Source organism: Perca flavescens, chromosome 15 (genome assembly GCF_004354835.1).
Source record: "Perca flavescens isolate YP-PL-M2 chromosome 15, PFLA_1.0, whole genome shotgun sequence".
NCBI lineage: Eukaryota > Metazoa > Chordata > Actinopteri > Perciformes > Percidae > Perca > Perca flavescens.
The window spans coordinates 21,331,819-21,351,185 of record NC_041345.1 but is presented as its reverse complement, the minus strand read 5'-3'; the positions used below and the strand labels follow the sequence as shown (position 1 = coordinate 21,351,185).

Below are 19,367 nucleotides of genomic sequence, written 5' to 3'. Positions count from 1 at the left end.
CTATGCACTGTTCATAAATAAGGCCCCTGGATCCTACAGGATGTAGCATCTGCTCGCCCCTCCCGCCAACACCACCAACACCAAAAAAGGGTCATTAACATTGTAATCAGGCTGATATATTTACAGGTGATTGATGGTAAATGGACTGCAATTATATGTAGTGCTTTCATAGCGGAGTGCTTCACAAAGGGCCTTTCATTTACCTATGCATACATGGATGGCAGCAGAGCAATTGCATGGCCTTCGGGAGGAATAATGGTTCAGTGTTTGGCTCAAGGACACTTCAACATGTGGACAAGAGGAGCTGGAGAGCAAACCAACAATTAATACCTCCTGAGACAAAGCCACCTCATACATATAATCTGGTTTTCATCTTTACAAGTTGACAAAAAGCACCTAAATGCACCATCAAAACTGGCCCTCCATTTCTGCTGAAATTCACATTATCCATGAAAATATGTTTAAGGGATGCATAATGTTTATGTTACAAGTAAAAGTCCTGCATTCAAACTCTTACCTCAGTAAAGGTATATAAGTATTAGCAGCTTAAAGATTAATCTTTAACAATGGGTTGTATTTCGTACATTTATCAAATGTAAAATCCTCATCTGAAAACTTACTAACTAGTAACGTAGATAACTGTAAAAGAGTAGAAAGTATAGTGTTGTATCTGAAATGTAGTGGAGTAGAAAGTTGCATAAAATGGACTCAAGCAAAGTTGTCCTACAAGTAGGCTATACTGTAGTACAGTACTTGAGAAAATGTTAAAAAAGCATTGTTTAAGAATATAATTTCACCCTAGCCAGCATAAATATGGTGTTTATTTTTTAAAGTCAGTGAGTTCAACCTGTGAACAGGTGATTTTCCCATACATTTATATAGAACAACTTTTGTTTTTATTTTGAAAGTTCTACAACAGGAAGTTCTATAATAACGGACCGTGTTGACTTCCAAACAGTAGTTAGTCCCGCCTCCTGCTTCCCACCTGAGGGACTCACCTGAGCATCTGCCGTGACGTGCCGTGCCTGTCGGCACAGGTATCTCAGCATCAGAGAGCAGCGGACCCGGAGATGGCGGAGTCTCAGCTGGTGTGCATGGACGACGAGCACGTCAACGAGAAGATCCCGGAGACTAAACCGCAGTTTTACTACAGCGAGGAGCAGCGTGCGGCTCTGGAGCAGCTCCTGAAGAACGGCGACGGGGCCTTCAAGATGCGCCTCAAAGAAGACAACGTCAAGGACTTCCTCTGCGCCAGGGAGATCAAATTCATCCGGGAAACTTTTCATGAGTACGAAACGGACAGTGACTCTGAGTCTGCAGAGCATGAGAAGTCCAAGGCGTCCTCCATTGCGGACTCCGGTGTCCACTCCACCTACTGGCCCGAGATGTCGGACACCGAAGTCCCGTCTCTGGACATCGGCTGGCCCGGCAGCAGCGGCGTCTACAAGGGGGTGACCCGGGTGTCCGTGTTCTCCCATCCACCCAAAGAGTCCGGGCCGCATATCAAGGAGGTGGTGAGGAGGCTCATACAGGAGGCACACAAGGTAACTTAACTCCTACTGTTATATATTATTATATTATTATTGATAGACTAACACTGATAACTAAGTCATTTTTTTGTCTAAAAAGTTATTTTATTTCTTAAATCAAATGAAAGCAATCTACATTTTCCCACCTGTTTCTAATACAAATATGCCTACATGTTCATGAATAATAGCCTAGCGTCATTTTATGAATTATGCAACATGATTATTGAACATCAGCTCAATCCCAGAATCTTTTGGTTAAATTATCCTCACCCTTGGTTGTGTTTTACCCCACTTTTTTTGTCTCTAATAATAAATGGCCAGTAATGAATGCCTTTTTTATGTGAGAATCATGAGAACAACATGAGGCAAAGGGAGCAAAATTAATTCAAACCTTCATAAACCAAACAATTGAGGCTACAACTCACAATTATATGTTTTAATCTATAATTGTCTTGATTAATCAATTAATATATATAATATATAAAATGTTGAAAAATGTTAATCCCACTTTACCAAAGTCAAAAGGTGATGTCTTCAGATAGCTTATTTTGTCTGACCAACAGTCAAACCAGCAAGCATTCACATTTGAGAAGCTATACTTTAGGATTTGTTGGCATTTTTGCTTGAAACAAATGACTTGCATAACAAATCAGTGATCAAAATAGTTGCTGATTAAAGGCTAAAAACCATAATTTCTGCTTTGTCTTCTTACAGCATAATTTAGGTCAACTCTTTCTATGACGCATGCATGTAATTACATTCAGGTAGAAATATATGCATCTGCAAATAATAAAGCATGCAGATTAAGTTTAAAGTTTGAAAGTTTAAAAAGAAAGTTGGATCTACTAAAATCCCAAAGGCAGAGTTCATTTGTAGACTAAGGATCATGTTGAACCTGAAGTCTTCATGTTGCCCTAAAAAAGACAAAGTAAAATGCATATGACCATATGTAAACCAACCGTGCCGTAAAACTTATCAGTGTCTTCTTGTACTTTATGTCCTTGACCTGAATTACTTTCAAAACAGTACTTCTGAAATATTCAAAATTATCACCTCTTACAGGTGAAAGAGACCAAGCTCCAGGCTGAGATTAATCTCTTACTGCTTAGCCAAAACATGCATGTTATGGATTAGATTTATTGACTATAACCACAACATTGGTTTTGGGGAAATATAAGAAATGCTCCATTTCGTCTCAGTTGTCTTTATGCTTAGCTAACCTAACCAGCCACTGGCTGTAGTTTAAAGTGAGAGTGATCTCGGTTTTCTCATCTTACTACATTTCAAACTATTCCTTTAACTTTTTTTTAGAGTTTTGATTGCGGTAATACACAAAAGTTGGTTTATAATCTTATAATTTAATAAAACATTAAACTAGGTTCATGAGCTGCACGAGAGAAAAGATAGCATTTTCTGTTCTCACTCGAGATGGTTTACAAGGATAACGGTGGCAGATTTAGCATTGAAATTCATAGATTTTTTTTTTTAAACAATGGGTCTTTGACTTCACACAGAAGTAAACAAAAGCGGGCTTCTTATTTATAGACAGTGACTGTCTATTTTATCATCTGAAATGTTGCTGGTAGATTTAATCAACTGTAGCTAACTAACTAGCTAACGTTGGCTTAATGAATCCATTTTAAAGAACATATTTCACTGACGTGAAATCTTCATTTTTCTACCTGACTGGTTCTAATTTCTAACCGACAGCCGTGTATTTTGTCAGATAAAGAAAGTCTATATATAATAAATATAAATATCCCCAGGCACTCTTAACCTTCCCTCCGAAACCTAAAGTATGTAGCATTATTTACACGGCTAATTAAAGATGCAGTAATAACCGACTTATGTTTGCCTATAAAACCTAATATATGCACACAGAAAATCATATTTTGCACATGCAGCATTTTCCAGTAAGACATTAATAAGGGAAGGGTTAACAAAGCCTACAGCATCAATAAAAAAATGTTATGCAAGTTTGAACAGGCTGAGTTGTATGTGGTGCCTTCTCTGGCCATGCAGCTCTAAATGTCAGCTTCACATCAGAACTTGCAGCAGACTCCCCCCCCAAATGTCATGCAACCCAGGTTTGGGTTGGTGCTTCTTTATTTTTCCCTCACCCACTCAGAGATTCCAACAGCTGCCTCTGATTGGATGACCTCCCAGGTATGCAAGTAGAGAACTCTCACCTGTAATTGGTGAGACATGCAGCACCAGAAGCTACAGTTGCAGGTAATAGGGTTTGTTCAAACTGGCACAGAAACACAGTTTCTCTTTTTGAGGTGTGGAGGACAATAAACGTATCCGGAAAATCTGTTTGAGTGGCTGAGGGATTGGTTGGTCGGAGCTCTTTGAAAGCGGATAGGTGCAGAGCTGTTATTGGTGAATAATTGGACATGACGCCTAAGTTAATCCTCATTAATATACCTACTCAGGTCCATGACAGCTTGAGTAACTGACGGCATGCTGAGATTGCTCCCCTTAAGGTGAAGTACTACCGTAAATCATCTCCTGAAAGCCTGCCAAGTACTACTGCTTTTTAGCATCGGAAAGTGCAGATGGTCTTTATATTTACAGAAAGGCATGCACACACCTTCTGGAAGCAGAAAAAGGCTACAGGAGATTGCTATCTCAAATCAAGAGATGAAGCACAGCTGTGTAATTTATGTTACAATGAGCTGTGGGTTGCAAGTAGAAATGGTTTTCAGGCCAGGTGTAGCTCTACATGACAGATAGAGAATTAGGAAGTTTCTGGTTGAACTGCATTTAAGAGTAAGAACAGTCTTGCAGAAAATTAAGTTTTGCCAGTCAGGTGAGATAATCTTGTTTTTAATGCAGTCTTCATCTCTCTGAAACCATGTAGTGTATTTCCTTTTTTTGCAACCTTAGACTTCTACTCCACTACATTTCAGAGGCAAATATTGTACTTTTTACTCCACTACATTTGTCCTGCAACTTCAATTCGTAGCAACGTCAATTTTCAGATTACAATTACTGTCCAGTGAAAACCACCTATCTCCAATTTGGTGATTTTGAAGGTTGCTGATAAACTGAGGGAGGAAGTGTTTCTTTATGGGTTGAGAGCATTCTCCTACGTCTAGGGCTGCCACCTCTTAGTCGATTAGTCGACTAATCGGTCGTTTTGGCCTTAGTTGACTAAGATTTAAGTCAATCAGTCATTTTTATGCTTATTCATGCTTAATTACTCATTTCCAAGAAACTTATGAGCACATTTATGGTAAACACAAGATTTAAAGTGGTGCTTTTGCAGGATTAATTGTGGAGAAACTCCGTTTTACAGATGGTTAATTAACTACATTTATATTGTTCTTTTCTAGTCTTAACCACCTCTCAAAGCGCACAGCTCTGTCAATTAAATCAACTAATCGATTAGTCGACAAAATTGTATAAGTGTTAGTCGACTAAGAATTTCTTTAGTCGAGGACAGCCCTACGTCTTAAGTAGATTTTCTTTCAGGGATCACCAAAGTGATTACACTTGATCCTGAGGGGAACATGAATGTGAGTACCAAAGTTTATGGCAAAGCATGTAATAGTTGTCGGGACATTTCACTCAAGGCCACAAATGTCCATCGCATGTTGGCGCTAGTGGTAAAAAGTCAGGGGCTCCCTAAAGGCAGTAGAATTCATCCTCTGGGGACCATAAATGTCCGTATGAAATGTAATGGAAATCCATCAAATAGTTGTTGTGTAGGGCTGGGCGATATGGAGAAAATCAAATATCACGATATTTTTGACCAAATACCTTGATATCGATACATAACGATATTGTAGTGTTGACTATTGGTGGTTTCACAAAATATTTACACAATGGCAGTTTAGATAAATAATCACCAGTAGTGTGGATATAATGACTAAGTGGAAAAAAGGCAAATAATAGAACAGTCTGCTAAGTTCAGAAAATTACATCACTTTACTGTAATGCAGCCTTTAAAACCAGGAAAAGACAACACTTATGTCATATTACAATATCCAAACTCTAAGATGATGTCTAGTCTCATATCACGATATCGATATAATATCGATATATTGCCCAGCTCCATTGTTGAGATATTTCAATCTGGACCAAAGTGGTGGGCCACCAGCTAAAATACCACTTTTATTCCTTAAAACCGATGGATTTACTTTGAAAGACGTGTAACTGTCCCCTTCCCTGGGCAAATGTTTTTCTCAATACGCATCTAATAACCAGTTAACGTGAGTGTTTGTTGACATACATGTACTTAATTTAGACTCACAGGTGGTTTACTTTTAATAATTGATGTCAAATTAAATTTGACTGAGAGCTGCTGTCACACCCTAAGGAAAACTTGTTTGGTCAACTTGTTGGATCAGGCCCAAACATGTAGAGTGCTGCAATAAGGAAACAGAAAAAAGCCTCACATGATCACTCTAAATTGCACTCAAGAATATAAAACCACTGTGTGGCTGTAAAATTCTTCACTGAAAAACAGTCATCATGTTTGTTTAATAAAGTAGACAGTATTAAAGATACACTGAAAATAAGACAAACATGGAAAGCCCATTATTTAGTTCTGTGTGCTATAGACTGATTCCTTTGTGGTACAGTATGTACTGTATCTTGTTTCTTGTGGCAGAAAGACACCGCTGCTGAAATAATTAGCGATGTTAATCCTAGCCATTGCTGGACTCCAAACTGTCTTGAGTAACATTTGAATCACCTGAAAAACAAGTTCCACAGCATCATCAACTGCCTCGGTAAATTATACTTCAATTTTAAATCACAACACTTATAATAAGTTAGTGGAGTGACATTGTGTTTACAGACAGTGGGAGTGGTGAAAATGTTAACGAGTCTTAATGTTGCAGCAGTCGGCTTCTATATTGGCTGTTCTTAAAGGCAGCGGGGTGTGAATTATCAAACACCCAGAAATCATCAAATGTGATATCAGTAAAGTGCACACACATACACGTCTTTAACAAGCCACCTCGTCGGGGATGTTTTACAGTGAAACTAAATGAGAGGAAAATGAATCCGAGAAACACCAGAATGATCTAGGCTAACGGGACAAACATCTGTAGTCTTAGTGAAGGTTATGGCATTTCGTTGTCCTGCTGTCCAGTGGAGCAGTGGTGGAGAAGTATTCAGTTATTAGCAATCCTGAATTAAAAAAATAACTCAATTAGAAAAGCCAGCAACAGTCATGCAATAAAAATGTTAAGTTGAAATCAAGTAAAGTCATTTTGAAGGCAAAATGTCCTTAAAGTAAAAGTATGGAGGCTATAAATGCCCCATGTTGAGTGTAGCAATGGATAAAGTCTTAAAATCATAATATTTTAGCTAAGTATAAAACATAGCTAAAATAGTTAGCTAAAATGAATGTATTAACAGTTAAAATCGTAAATCAAAAAGTACAATATTTCCCTCTGAGTTTTGGTGAGTAGAAGTGTAAAGAAGCATGGAATGGAAATACACTGCGTGCATGCGTGTAAGTATGGCACGTGGCATATTTATATTTATTCATATTTATATCAATATTTGTATATGTATTTGTGACTGTCTTGTGTATCTGTAGTTTACCTTGACCTTGACTTTGCATTTGAATCAGTCCCTGCTGTGTTCCCCAGGTGGTGGCCGTAGTCATGGACCTCCTGACAGACCTGCAGATCCTCCAGGACCTGCTGGATGCCTCATCACGGCGTGGGGTGGCTGTCTACGCTCTGCTGGAGGCCAGGGGAGTGCCCCACTTCCTGGATATGTGCACTCGGCTGCAGGTTAATGCAGTACATCTGCGGGTGAGGAGTAAGCTCAGCAAACACTGGGGAGCATGACAGAGGGCTATAGAGGGAGGGAGGATCACTAATACAATACACAAAGAGCAAATAAAGATGGAAAGTTTTAAGGAAAACGCCTCAGTGGCTCACTGATCTTCCTCCTTCAGCAGACAACGACAGTAATTATCATGGGTTAAAAAACATGTATCATATCTCACGAGATTTAGGAAATTACTGACAAGTAGAAGACAATATATATATGACCTCAAGTGTGTTTGGTTCAGTGTTGTGTGTAAAAAAAAAAAAAAAAAAAAAAAAACCTTGCCTGTTAAAACATGATTATGAATTTGCCTAATCAAATACTTTTATACTAAAATGTATTCATGAATATTGTTTCATGTTTATTTGCCAAGGCTTTGCTACTGATACTTCTGCCTTCACTGCAACACAATGAAGGTGGAAGGAATTTTATTTGTAGTGCTCAAAGCATTGAAAAAACTCAACAACACCCTTTTTTCCAGGAAATGTATCCAGGATACTCTGGATAATCGCACAATTAATCTAGCAATTTGTATTACTTCTTTAGCTAAGTATTGGCTGAACAGTAAAAATTGTTAGCTGAAATCAACATGTTAACATATTACGTTGGTATAAGAGTAGCGTAATGTGTGGCCAGTAGTGATGGATCAAAAGAATGAACCATATTAGAAGAAATTGAATTTGTTAATAATATTTACATGCCACACAAGTATTACAAATGCATACATCTCATTTTGACCAACCTATGGAAAATTAGGGTAATATTACAAAAACTTTTCATACATTTTCATAAAAAGTAAAAAAAATGAAAGTGAATTATTAATAGAGGGTCTTTTTTAAAGAATACCTAGAATATAAAATTTTTGAAATATTCATACTTTTTGCCCCACCTATGAATTTAACGGTTAAACATAATAATTCTACTTTTAGTAATTAACTGCTACTCTGTGTTGCAGAACCGGAGAAATGACTGTTGTCTGTTGTGCTGTTCTAGATTCAGAGAGAAGAGCCGTTTTACTGAGCCAGACTGTCATCCTATCTCCACAGGGACACAATAGCCGGCCTTATCTGCTGTATGCAGAGTTTTGTAGCTCCGGCCTAGTCTAACTGGAGCACTGGAATACCTGCTTGTAGTGGTGTCAGTGGTGTCAGTTGATAAGGCAGTGAAAGGCCTTTTCAGCGCACTGGGCTCTGTTACTCTTACTTCTCACAAATGAACATTCATAGATCCTGAGAACAGATCCAAAGACTGTAACTCGATGCTTCGGCAGAGGAAAAGCTCCTCCCAGTGTGTCCACTCAGTATTTACGTCTCCTTTCCTTTCTCTTCCCTAAGTAAACATATGTGGCTCAAGTTTTGCCCTTTCTTTCTTAGTTGACTTAAGTTGAATATAAGTTGACTTTATGTTGCAAGGTGTGACAGCTCAGTTTGACTTGGCACATCTTCAGATCAGTCATACATGACATGGCAGGGGATGTTTAATAGCTGGGGCTGAGTGAGTTTACTCAGGTTTTACCCGTGTGATGCTAGGCCAGCTCAAGTGTGTAATCGAGTGGGCGTTTCTTTACAGAATCTCCGTGTGCGGATGGTGAGAGGTTCAGGGCTGGCCCTGTCATTTGGAAAGCTTCCCGGGTCTCTGTGCTCTAAATACATGCTGGTGGATGGAGAGAAAGTCATGTTTGGGTCTTACAGGTGAGCATGAATATCCAGCAATGCCTTAAACTCACCACCAAAATCAGCCGTTCACAGCTGAGACAGGACTGTGGGGGTTTAACACCAAAACTGAACACATACTGAGTCTTTCCAGTTCTTGTGCATGAGGTCTGTTTTTTCTTTTTGTATTTCTGGTAACTCTTTTGTGAGTGCTTACTCACAAAAGAGTTACCAGAAATACAATGAAAAAAGGGAAAAGGGAAAAAAGGAAAAAAAATGAGTACTTTAGAGCTCTCTTTTTTTTCATGTTATGAGCTATGAAGAAAAACCAATAAGATGGTAAAAAATAAATACAAAACATAATAAAATATATCTTATAGTATGTCATAACAATAAAACATTTCACAGGATTTTCCTCAGCAGATAGAGAAAATACATAGTTTCATGAACATGAAATTGTTTAGGAAAATTATTTCTACCTTTTTAAAAAGTACAATTATTAAAAATATTACTTCACTCATTTTTCAAAACATTAGATATTTCTCCATTGTATTGGCTACAATTCACTTAATATAAATATAGCTTAATTTCATTGCGCAAGTTCCGTTTATTTGCATGTGAAACTAAAACTGAGGACAGGCAGTTTCACACTGAGATTAGGGATGTAACGGTATGAAAATTTAACCTCACGTTTATAGTGACCAAAATGATCACAGTTTTCGGTAATATCACAGTATTTTTAAAAGTGTGTTCAACATGTTCAGAAAGCACTGATAGACCTAAACAAGCTGAAATAGTTTCAAACAGTGTTCATTGTTTTAGAAAAATATAGGCAATAGGCTTGGAAAAACTATTGAAAACTGACTACAGAAACACTGGCCCGCTGTAGGGGGTCCGGTAAGAACTGGAACCAGAGATGTCTGACTTTGAGATCCAGGAAGATTTATCTACAACTCGAACATGAAGTTAACTATGAAGTTATATTTGACGTTACATGTGAAGTTGGATGTGGTTCTGAAATATAAACAAATAACCAAAACTAAATGTTATAGCCACCAGCATATAACAAGAAACAATACTAAGAATTAAATTCATTCCTCCGTAATAATTAACATAAATGTAACATATTGCTCAGTAACACAAACTGAGAATAAGCCACATCTATTACAGCACACATATCCATAATGGAGCAAACAGTGTAATACACCTTCAATAGCTAAGCACGTGGCTCAACAGCGCTAGTCTGTTTACTGGAGATTGCACCTTGCTAGCAAATTGCCCTAACACAACCTGAATATCAACACGTGGCTGCACAAGTAATATTAAACAATCTGCACATCTATCAGTTATGCAATAAGAAACAGCAATATTATCAAGGTGATATTATATCTCTCTCACTCCAAATAAATGTCACGTTGTAACACGGGCTAAACCACATCGTAGCAGAAAACGTATTGAAATATAAATAAACGTACTGTAGCTTCAATGTTTACATAGATAATGAGGCAGTAAATCCCATGACAGTTTAAGAAGCTACAGAATAGTTTTAACTTACATTCTGGGCTACACACATCACTTCAACAAGTCCGAAAACGGGAAAGGAATGATAAAGTCTGTTAACAGCTGCTGTTCTGTCCCCTTCTCCTGCCTGAGCGCGAGTGATTGGCAGGAGATTAAGGTGATGACTCTCGTCACTGATTGGTCAATCATCTCAGAGAAAGAGCAAGTGTTACTATCAGTCCATCCAGAAAAACGCGATTATGCGATCGCATAATTCAATGCATAATCAGCAAAAGTCCACATATTTATGCGGGGGCTGCATTTTTTCAAATACACTGCACTTTTGCCGCATAAATTGCCGTTTTCCGGGCAAAATATGCGGGGCTTGCATGATTTCATAATCCCTGCATTTTCGTTGCAAAAGTCACATATATCTTAGCAGAAAGTTGAAAAATGTTGCGTTTACTTCACACAAGAGCAGCCATTTTCCCCTGTTGCCATGGGAACGTAATGAAGTGACATAATTACGCGACGTGAACATCATCAAAAAGCAGGGTGTTGGGGAATCACTTTTTTTCATCAAACTGCAGTTTTTGCATGTTCCTGCAATTTCATCGCATAAAATTGCATAAATATCCCACATATTCCATCGCATTTTTTAAGAAAATGTGCCGCATAGTCAAGGAGTTTTGCCCGCAACAATCACAAAAAAACTCTAAATTTTTCTGAAAGGACTGTACTATGGCCTTTTTTACAAGGCTGATAAATGTCCTGAGCGCTGTCATCTCCTCCTCCCGCCATGATTCCAACTTCAAGAAACACACTGTAAGCTACGCAGTGCGCCGTGTGGCAACTTCAGGTGACTCGGATGAAGCTGGGAACACGCGGTTTCCACGCCATAGTAATCCACCGTGATAATAATGATATTTTAAATGAAAATGGTAATTGTTATCGTCAACATTTTTATTGTGGTATACCGTTACATTGGTAATCGTTAAATGTTTAGAGGCTTTACATATCAAAACAACTTTCTCTAAAAGCTTCATGCTACAATAGAAAAGCACTCAAACCAGCACTCTAATAACTCCTTAATGACTTTATGAAGCATATTAAACTTGTGTATTGACTGGAATGCTTTTTACAGCACTATCTCTTTATCTACCCTTGGTTCTGCACATAAGTCTGTTTTTGTAGATCAACTTGTTGACTCTTGTGATTACTGATTGAGGCAGACGTGTAAATCCTGCTTGAGATTATTACGAGAAGGCAAAAACAGCTCTGCGCGTCACCTAAGTGCTTATTTAAAATGATTAACCAGGTTCAATGAAATAATTACACTGCCTACATTAGTTAACCCTTACACCCCCTATCCAATGTATGGAGAGACAGAGGTTATCATACCTCCTAGCAGTCTAGTTTAATACATATACATTTAATTATTATTGGGGATCACTATTAGTACTCTAAGAAACATTAAGGATGTGTAAAGTCAATATGATGACTAAACATTTAAACTATTCTTTGTTTTTTGTATTTTTTAACACTAAAGTATGAAGTATGAAACTCAGAAATCCTTTAATTTGTTTTAACCTTAACACAGCCTCAAATCAGAATTTAAGGCATCTGTATGCTCAAAACAAACATACAAAAACAAAAAAGGTTGTTTGACACATTTTTTTTATAGCTGGTCCGAACAGCCACATTCACATTCAAATTTTATAGAATATACAGTACAGGCCAAAAGTTTGGACACACCTTCTCATTTAATGTGTTTTCTTTATTTTCATGACTATTTACATTGTAGATTCTCACTGAAGGCATCAAAACTATGAATGAAAACATATGGAATTATGTACTTAACAAAAAAGTTTGAAATAACTGAAAACATGTCTTATATTTTAGATTCCTCAAAGTAGCCACCCTTTGCTTTTTTGATAGTGCTGCAAACCCTTGGTGTTCTCTCAATGAGCTTCATGAGGTAGTCACCTGAAATGGTTTTTCACTTCACAGGTGTTTCTTGTCAGGGTTAATTAGTGGAACTTTTTCCCTTATTAATGGGGTTGGGACCATCAGTTGTGTTGTGCAGAAGTCAGGTTGATACACAGCCGACAGCCCTATTGGACAACGGTTAGAATTCATATTATGGCAAGAACCAATCAGCTAAGTAAAGAGAAACGAGTGACCATCATTACTTTAACAAATTAAGGTCAGTCAGTCCGTAAAATTGTGTCCCCAAGTGCAGTTACAAAAACCATCAAGCGCTACAACAAAACTGGCTCACATGAGGACCGCCCCAGGAAAGGAAGACCAAGAGTCACCTCTGCTGCTGAGGATAAGTTCATCTGAGTCACCAGCCTCAGAAATCGCAAGTTAACAGCAGCTCAGATTAGAGACCAGATGAATGCCATACAGAGTTCTAGACACATCTCTAGAACAACTGTTAAGAGGAGACTGCGCAAATTAGGCCTTCATGGTCAAGTAGCTGCTAGGAAACCACTGCTAAGGAGAGGCAACAAGCAGAAGAGATTTGTTTGGGCCAAGAAACACAAGGAATGGACATTAGACCAGTGGAAATCTGTGCTTTGGTCTGATGAGCCCAAATTTGAGATTCCAACCGCAATGTCTTTGTGCGACGCAGAAAAGGTGAACGGATGGATTCTACATGCCTGGTTCCCACCGTGATGCATGGAGGAGGAGGAGGTGTAATGGTGGGGCTGGTGACACTGTTGGGGATTTATTCAAAATTGAAGGCATACTGAACCAGCATGGCTACCACAGCATCCTGCAGCGACATGCCATCCCATCCGGTTTGCGTTTAGTTGGACCATCATTTATTTTTCAACAGGACAATGACCCCAAACACACCTCCAGGCTGTGTAAGGGCTATTTGACCAAGAAGGAGAGTGATGGAGTGCTGCGTCAGATGACCTGGCCTCCACAGTCACCGGACCTGAACCCAATCGAGATGGTTTGGGGTGAGCTGGACCGCAGAGTGAAGGCAAAAGGGCCAACAAGTGCTAAGCATCTCTGGGAACTCCTTCAAGACTGTTAGAAAACCATTTCAGGTGACTACCTCTTGAAGCTCATCAAGAGAATGCCAAGAGTGTGCAAAGCAGTAATCTGAGCAAAGAGTGGCTCCTTTGAGGAATCTAAAATATAAGACATGTTTTCAGTTATTTCACACTTTTTTGTTAAGTACATAATTTCATATGTGTTCATTCATAGTTTTGATGCCTTCAGTGAGAATCTACAACGTAAATAGTCATGAAAATAAAGGAAACGCATTGTATGAGAAGGTGTGTCCAAACTTTTGGCCTGTACTGTAACACTATAAACCATTACAAGGTGGTCATTGCACAACTGCATAAGTATAAATCTCTGTATTTGAATCATACTGAAATGCTCGTGACAGAAGAGCCCATCCTCACATGAGACTGACAAATACCTGACCCAGACTTCCTGCAATAATAAGCCGATTTAAATGTTTTGGATCCAACAAAAAGAGTTAAGCTGCTGTATACAGTAGCCTCTGTCTGAATACAGTTGTCACATCTTTCCACACGTAATGTGTCTTATATGAGCCAGCTCTGGTAAACCACATTCTTGACCACACGGCTGATGAAGCACATCAGGAACGAATGATTCGCACCAAGTGAAATAAGCAGTCATGATTTGACTCGTGTGATACCTAATTTTGAGTGCACGTTTGCATCAAGACATTTGGGTATGTGGGACTTTTAGGTCCGATTTTTAAAGCTTTTAAAAACTTTTTAGGCCTGCCGTATACTGAAATCACTCTTCATTAAGAGTTCTGTGGTCACAAATAATGGTTGTTTTCTCCCAAAATGTAGAAATATTTCTTTACCTTTGACCTCTCTTTTCTCCTCCAGCTTCACCTGGAGTTCCTCTCGGATGGACAGGAACACGATCACCGTGATGTCGGGACAGATCGTGGACTCCTTCGACAACGACTTCAGGGAGTTGTACGCCGTGTCTGAACAGGTGGACCTCTACAGGGAGTTCAACATCACCAAGCCGCCTATTGCAACGCCCATCAGGAAACCAAAGGTGGAGAAAATCCAGCCTCTGCCCGTCTCCATGTCTCGCTTTCAAGTATCTGTCGGGGACTCCAGACAGGTCGACCTAAAGGTGCCTGCACATAAATACCACAATCCTAAGTACTCTTTAGTTTTTGGGAACAGTACGGGCCTCACAGGTTCCCTACAAGATCTGTCGACCCCGAGCGACTCGCTCATCGGCGGGCTGAACCTGAGGAACGGCCTGCAGAACCGCGTTCTCCATGGCGGCATAAACAGCAGTGACCACGTGGACCGAGTTCCCCCACAGAGTCCCGGTTCTCCGGCAGACGAGGAGGATGAGGATGGAAAGGAAGGCTTGAAGAAGAACCAGGTCTTTGGAGCAAAGAAACAACGGAGCTCCTTCAGGCACTTCCTGAAAGGCAGGGGAGCCAATCAGAGCACAGAGACAATAGAGGAAGGCGTGGTCACTCCTCAGGGCCCCTCCCCCACCTGTAAGGTGTCAGAGACCAATGGTGTCGTGGGAAATGAGCTAGAGGACTTTGAGATCATTGAGAAACCCGGTCCGCTGAAATTCAAAACCAAGAAGCCCTCAAAGATCCTTCAGAGAAGTATGTCCCTGCAGACCATCAACACCGGAGATGAAGACGGTACGTCCTCACATAGTCTATCATTGTATTGTCTGTTTGTTTCATCATGGTCCGAATCAGGGTGAATGATTACCTTTATTATTTTATCTTACAATTTCTTATTATTTCCTTGATTCATTGATTCATTATTTGGTCTCTAAAATGTCAGAAACATTTTCTTAAGCCAAATGTCTTAAGATAAAGAAAACTCCATCAAAATGCATGTATTTAATCTAAAATGAATGTTGTAACATAAAAAGTCATGAAAGAACGTAACTACATAAAATATGGTGTAAAAATAGAAAGCATTTAGCGGTTGAATAATCATGCGAAGGCTCTAAAGTTTCTCATTTTAATATCAAGGTTCAAGGCTCAATTTATTCAGGCTTAAAAATATGGTTTAACAATTAGCCAACTCAAGGTCCTTTTAGGCTCTAAGCTGTCTCCATCTTTCAAATACATCTCCAATATTTACCCAGACGGGTTTGCTGGTCATGCAACTGTTAGAAACATGCCGTTTTTTTGTCGGGTAGAATCTATCTCCGTTGATCGTGTTTGTTGTTTGCTGCTTTCATGGCTGTACTAACCTTACAGCTGTAGCGCGCTGGGTTTAAGTTTTTACAGGTATATCTGCCAACCCGGCCTGGCTGACAAACTTGGCAGTTGATAACAACACTAGGCTTGTCACGATAACAAATTTTGCTGGACGATTAAATTGTCCCAGAAATGATTGCGATAAACGATAATATTGTCATCGAGAGACCATTTGCATCTAATATAATGTCATATTAATAATAATAATAATACAGGTACACCTTTTCAAAGATCAATACACTTTTATTTCTAAAGAATATTTAACACTGGAACTGGAAAACATTTTAAATATCCACAATATGTCTTTGATCTCCTTTGGTATGTCGTCTTTCACGCTGATGTACAGTTGTGGAATTGCCGTTTGTGACACGTAAGTTCTCAGACTAGAGACTCTGTACTACATTTTACAATTATTTAACACTAAATATTACATTTAAATAATATATAATTAATAAATAAAATCTATATGTATGGCTATCTGTCACGTGGCGAGTAAATGTACCAAAATAGTTCTGTTTTTCAGTCTTCATTTTGGCGAAGGTGCGGCTTCTGCTCCTCTGCAGGTCGGAGCTTCGTGGGGGCGGGCCCACACACACACACACACACACACACACACACACACACACACACACACACACACACACACACACACACACACACACACACACACACACACACACACACACACACACTCAGAGCTCATTTTTTTTTTATCATGCGATAACTCGATTTATTGACTATCGCGACAGGCCTAAACAACACACAGGCCAAAACACAAACAGAAATCCCGTCACGGAACGGAAATTTCAAAAGGAGAAAATACTGGCATTAGCATTGTTGTCAGAAAAGAAAGCATGTTTCTTGAATATCTGATGACGCATTGGGGTCATTTTTGGATTTATTACAGTAAATATATTACATATTGGACCTTTAATAAAATGAGAAAACACTTAGTAGCCTATTTTTTCATTTGTGAAGTGTTTAATTCACACAGGAGTATACAAAAATAAGCTTTAAAAGGTGTATTTCATATAGACTATTTATTAAATTACCAGAAAACATGTATTTTGTGATATATCTTAATCAAGATATGAAATGACCTATATCGGTATTATCAGCCAGCCCTACTACAGCCCTAATTGTGATTTTATTTTCTTCTCTTTACTATTTAGAGTTGTTATTATTACCTCCTCCAAAGACGTTGGTTGGTTGGTTGGTTGGTTGGTTGGTTGGTTGGTTGGTTGGTTTGTTTGTCTGTCAGTCAGCAGGATTACAGAAAAACTGCTGGCCCTATTTTCATGAAACTTGGATACATGACTAATTTTTCACCTTAATTTAACATTGCCAGATAGGACATTTGGGCTGCATTAATGTGGTGTCGGAAGAATTGGAAAAATGTGTTCACACTTCATTAACATTGTGAGAAAGGGAATGCCTTGGCGGAGGTCTGCGCTCTCTGAGTGCCTTTCTAGTTTTATAATTAATGTCCTTTTTTTTCCCCCCCCAACAGGATCAAAAAGCCGCCGCCGGCATCAAAAGAAGAACTGCATCCAGTCCTGAGATCAGAAACAAGAGGACAGTCTGTCATTAGGGTTATAAAGAGCAGCGGAGGATCTTGTGGCTGAGTCACAGGATAACCTCACTGTAACCGGATGACATTACTGTCTCTGGCCTTCAGGTTAAAGTCCTTATGGGAGTGACCACCAATGAGATGTTGTAGTTTAACTAAGCATGTGAGTAAAAAACTTCAAGTGCTGATGGAGGGAGATTTCATCGCCATTGTTTTAGTTTTTCTATGGCCGTTTTTAAATTAAATTATTCAACAGTGTTTTTATATTTTATGCTTGAACGTATACCCCATCAGAGCAGCCCAGGCTGTGACCAAGGTAGTTTGGGGGCATTACATCACACCTTGTTGCTATGGAGACTGGAGAAGTTGTGCTTGTTGTCCCTGAGTGTCGCCTTACAGACAGGACCCTTGGTAACAGAATAAGTGTTCATCGGAGAGTGTTGTACATGCTGTGAATAATGTACACAGTGCTGAGGTGTGCGGTGTTGACACAGTCCAGCTTTGTTTCTGCACGCTGTGTGAGGACTCTGTATGTTTACACTTTGGGTTTGTTCAGGTGAAACTGGCAAAGATAAGATTGGGAATTCTTGAGAACCACTTTAGAGGCAAATAATCCTAATTTTGTAGCAGAAATTGAATAAAAGAGATGAAACCTCAGATAAAAAACTGGTTTGTGTGAAATGTCAAATAAAATTCCAACTTTCCCAACAAGCCAAAAAGGCTATTGTATTAAAAAACAACAAAAGAAAAAACGTTAAGTGAGCTCATTCATTTGTGCGATGTGAAGCGGAATTTAGCCAAAGAACAAAGTTACATTCAGGTACATTACCATTGGAAACATGTTTACTGGTCTCCCTGAAGAGAAAAGACTGTAATTAACACTGAAGACGAAATCCAGTTAATGTTTTAGCAAAATGTCCTTTAGTTCTGATGAATTCTTCTGGTTAGATAATTTATTTGTTGAACCTGGGATTTAACATTAACCCATGAACATTAGTTTGTCCCTTTTAGTACAGGCGTCAGCAGCCTTTAGTATCAAAAGTAAAAAAAAATCTGTCTGGATCTGCAAAACATATTTGTGTCTTATAAGGAATCTAACAGTCTATTAAGTCTAAATGAGCAACCCAACATTATTAGCATTCATTAATATGGTTTAATATTACCCTGTTGTTTGACCATTTGAACCAATTCTAAAAAGTACATTTGATGTTTTCTGCAGCAGTTCTGAAATCATTGTCTCATCCCCAGTCGGATACTTTTTAACAAATGCAGTGCATTAGTTCTGGAAATGTCTTTCTATATCACATTTTAGGACTTGTAATCCGTAGCTAGTCTATGAAAAAACCGCTACGTAGGTTATGATGAACATTTTAGTTGACTGAAATGTTATGTAGCCTGAATGGAGAATGTAAGAATCCCTTTAGGCTTACAGCAATGGTAAATGAAAAACTAAAATGTTTAAAAATAACCATTAATCATTTTCAAATCCCTTTTTGTCAAAGCCACAGAGAGCCACTAGAGAGGGGCTTAACAGCAGCATGCAGCTCCAGAGCCACAGGTTGCAGACCCCTGCTTTAGTAGCTTTAAGGTTAAAAGAAATACTCAAGAAAGAGATTTAACATATTAGGGATTAATGATGTATTTAAGAGGGTACATTTAAAGTAAGTAACCCAAGAGCCTCTTTAACAGTTTAAAATACACATTTAACATAAGTTTTATTAATTTAACTAATTTTACGACATGTTTCTGAAGTCTGTTACAGAAAATAAGTCTTTTTTGGTGTTTGTAAAACATGTTACACAGAATGTATTTTCATATGTGATCAGTTTTGACAGGACTTTTTACGAGGCAATACTCCTCCCAAATCAAAAAATAAAAATGGATTTCTGTTCCGTTTGTTCATAAAAAATCTAACGGAGAGTTTGACCTCTCTGTGAGCTAATTGACTTCAAACATAAGTAATGTCACTCTGTAGGATAACACACTGTACGTTTTGATTATGCAACACAAAAATATTTCTTTTAAATTTATTATAATTTCTGTTTTCTGTCACCTTAATC

At 38.6% G+C, this 19,367-nt stretch overlaps 1 protein-coding gene across 1 annotated transcript; it reads left to right on the top strand.

The window, feature by feature from the left end:
• The first annotated feature begins 974 nt into the window (after positions 1-974).
• On the top strand, positions 975-18,006 carry fam83fa (family with sequence similarity 83 member Fa). The gene is made up of 5 exons (XM_028599898.1): positions 975-1,544; positions 7,139-7,306; positions 8,895-9,016; positions 14,368-15,164; positions 17,248-18,006. Exons 1-5 carry the CDS (start codon positions 1,071-1,073, stop codon positions 17,295-17,297), a joined length of 1,611 nt encoding a protein of 536 aa, XP_028455699.1. The 5' UTR covers positions 975-1,070; the 3' UTR covers positions 17,298-18,006.
• Positions 18,007-19,367: the final 1,361 nt, after the last annotated feature.

What these genes read in the sequence shown, in the direction of transcription:
- fam83fa (XM_028599898.1), top strand. Translation starts at nt 1,071, where the DNA reads ATGGCGGAGTCTCAGCTGGTGTGCATGGACGACGAGCACGTCAACGAG. An exon ending in TCATACAGGAGGCACACAAG is followed by an intron (nt 1,545 to 7,138) that starts GTAACTTAACTC and finishes TGTGTTCCCCAG; the next exon opens with GTGGTGGCCGTAGTCATGGA. An exon ending in CAACACCGGAGATGAAGACG is followed by an intron (nt 15,165 to 17,247) that starts GTACGTCCTCAC and finishes CCCCCCCAACAG; the next exon opens with GATCAAAAAGCCGCCGCCGG.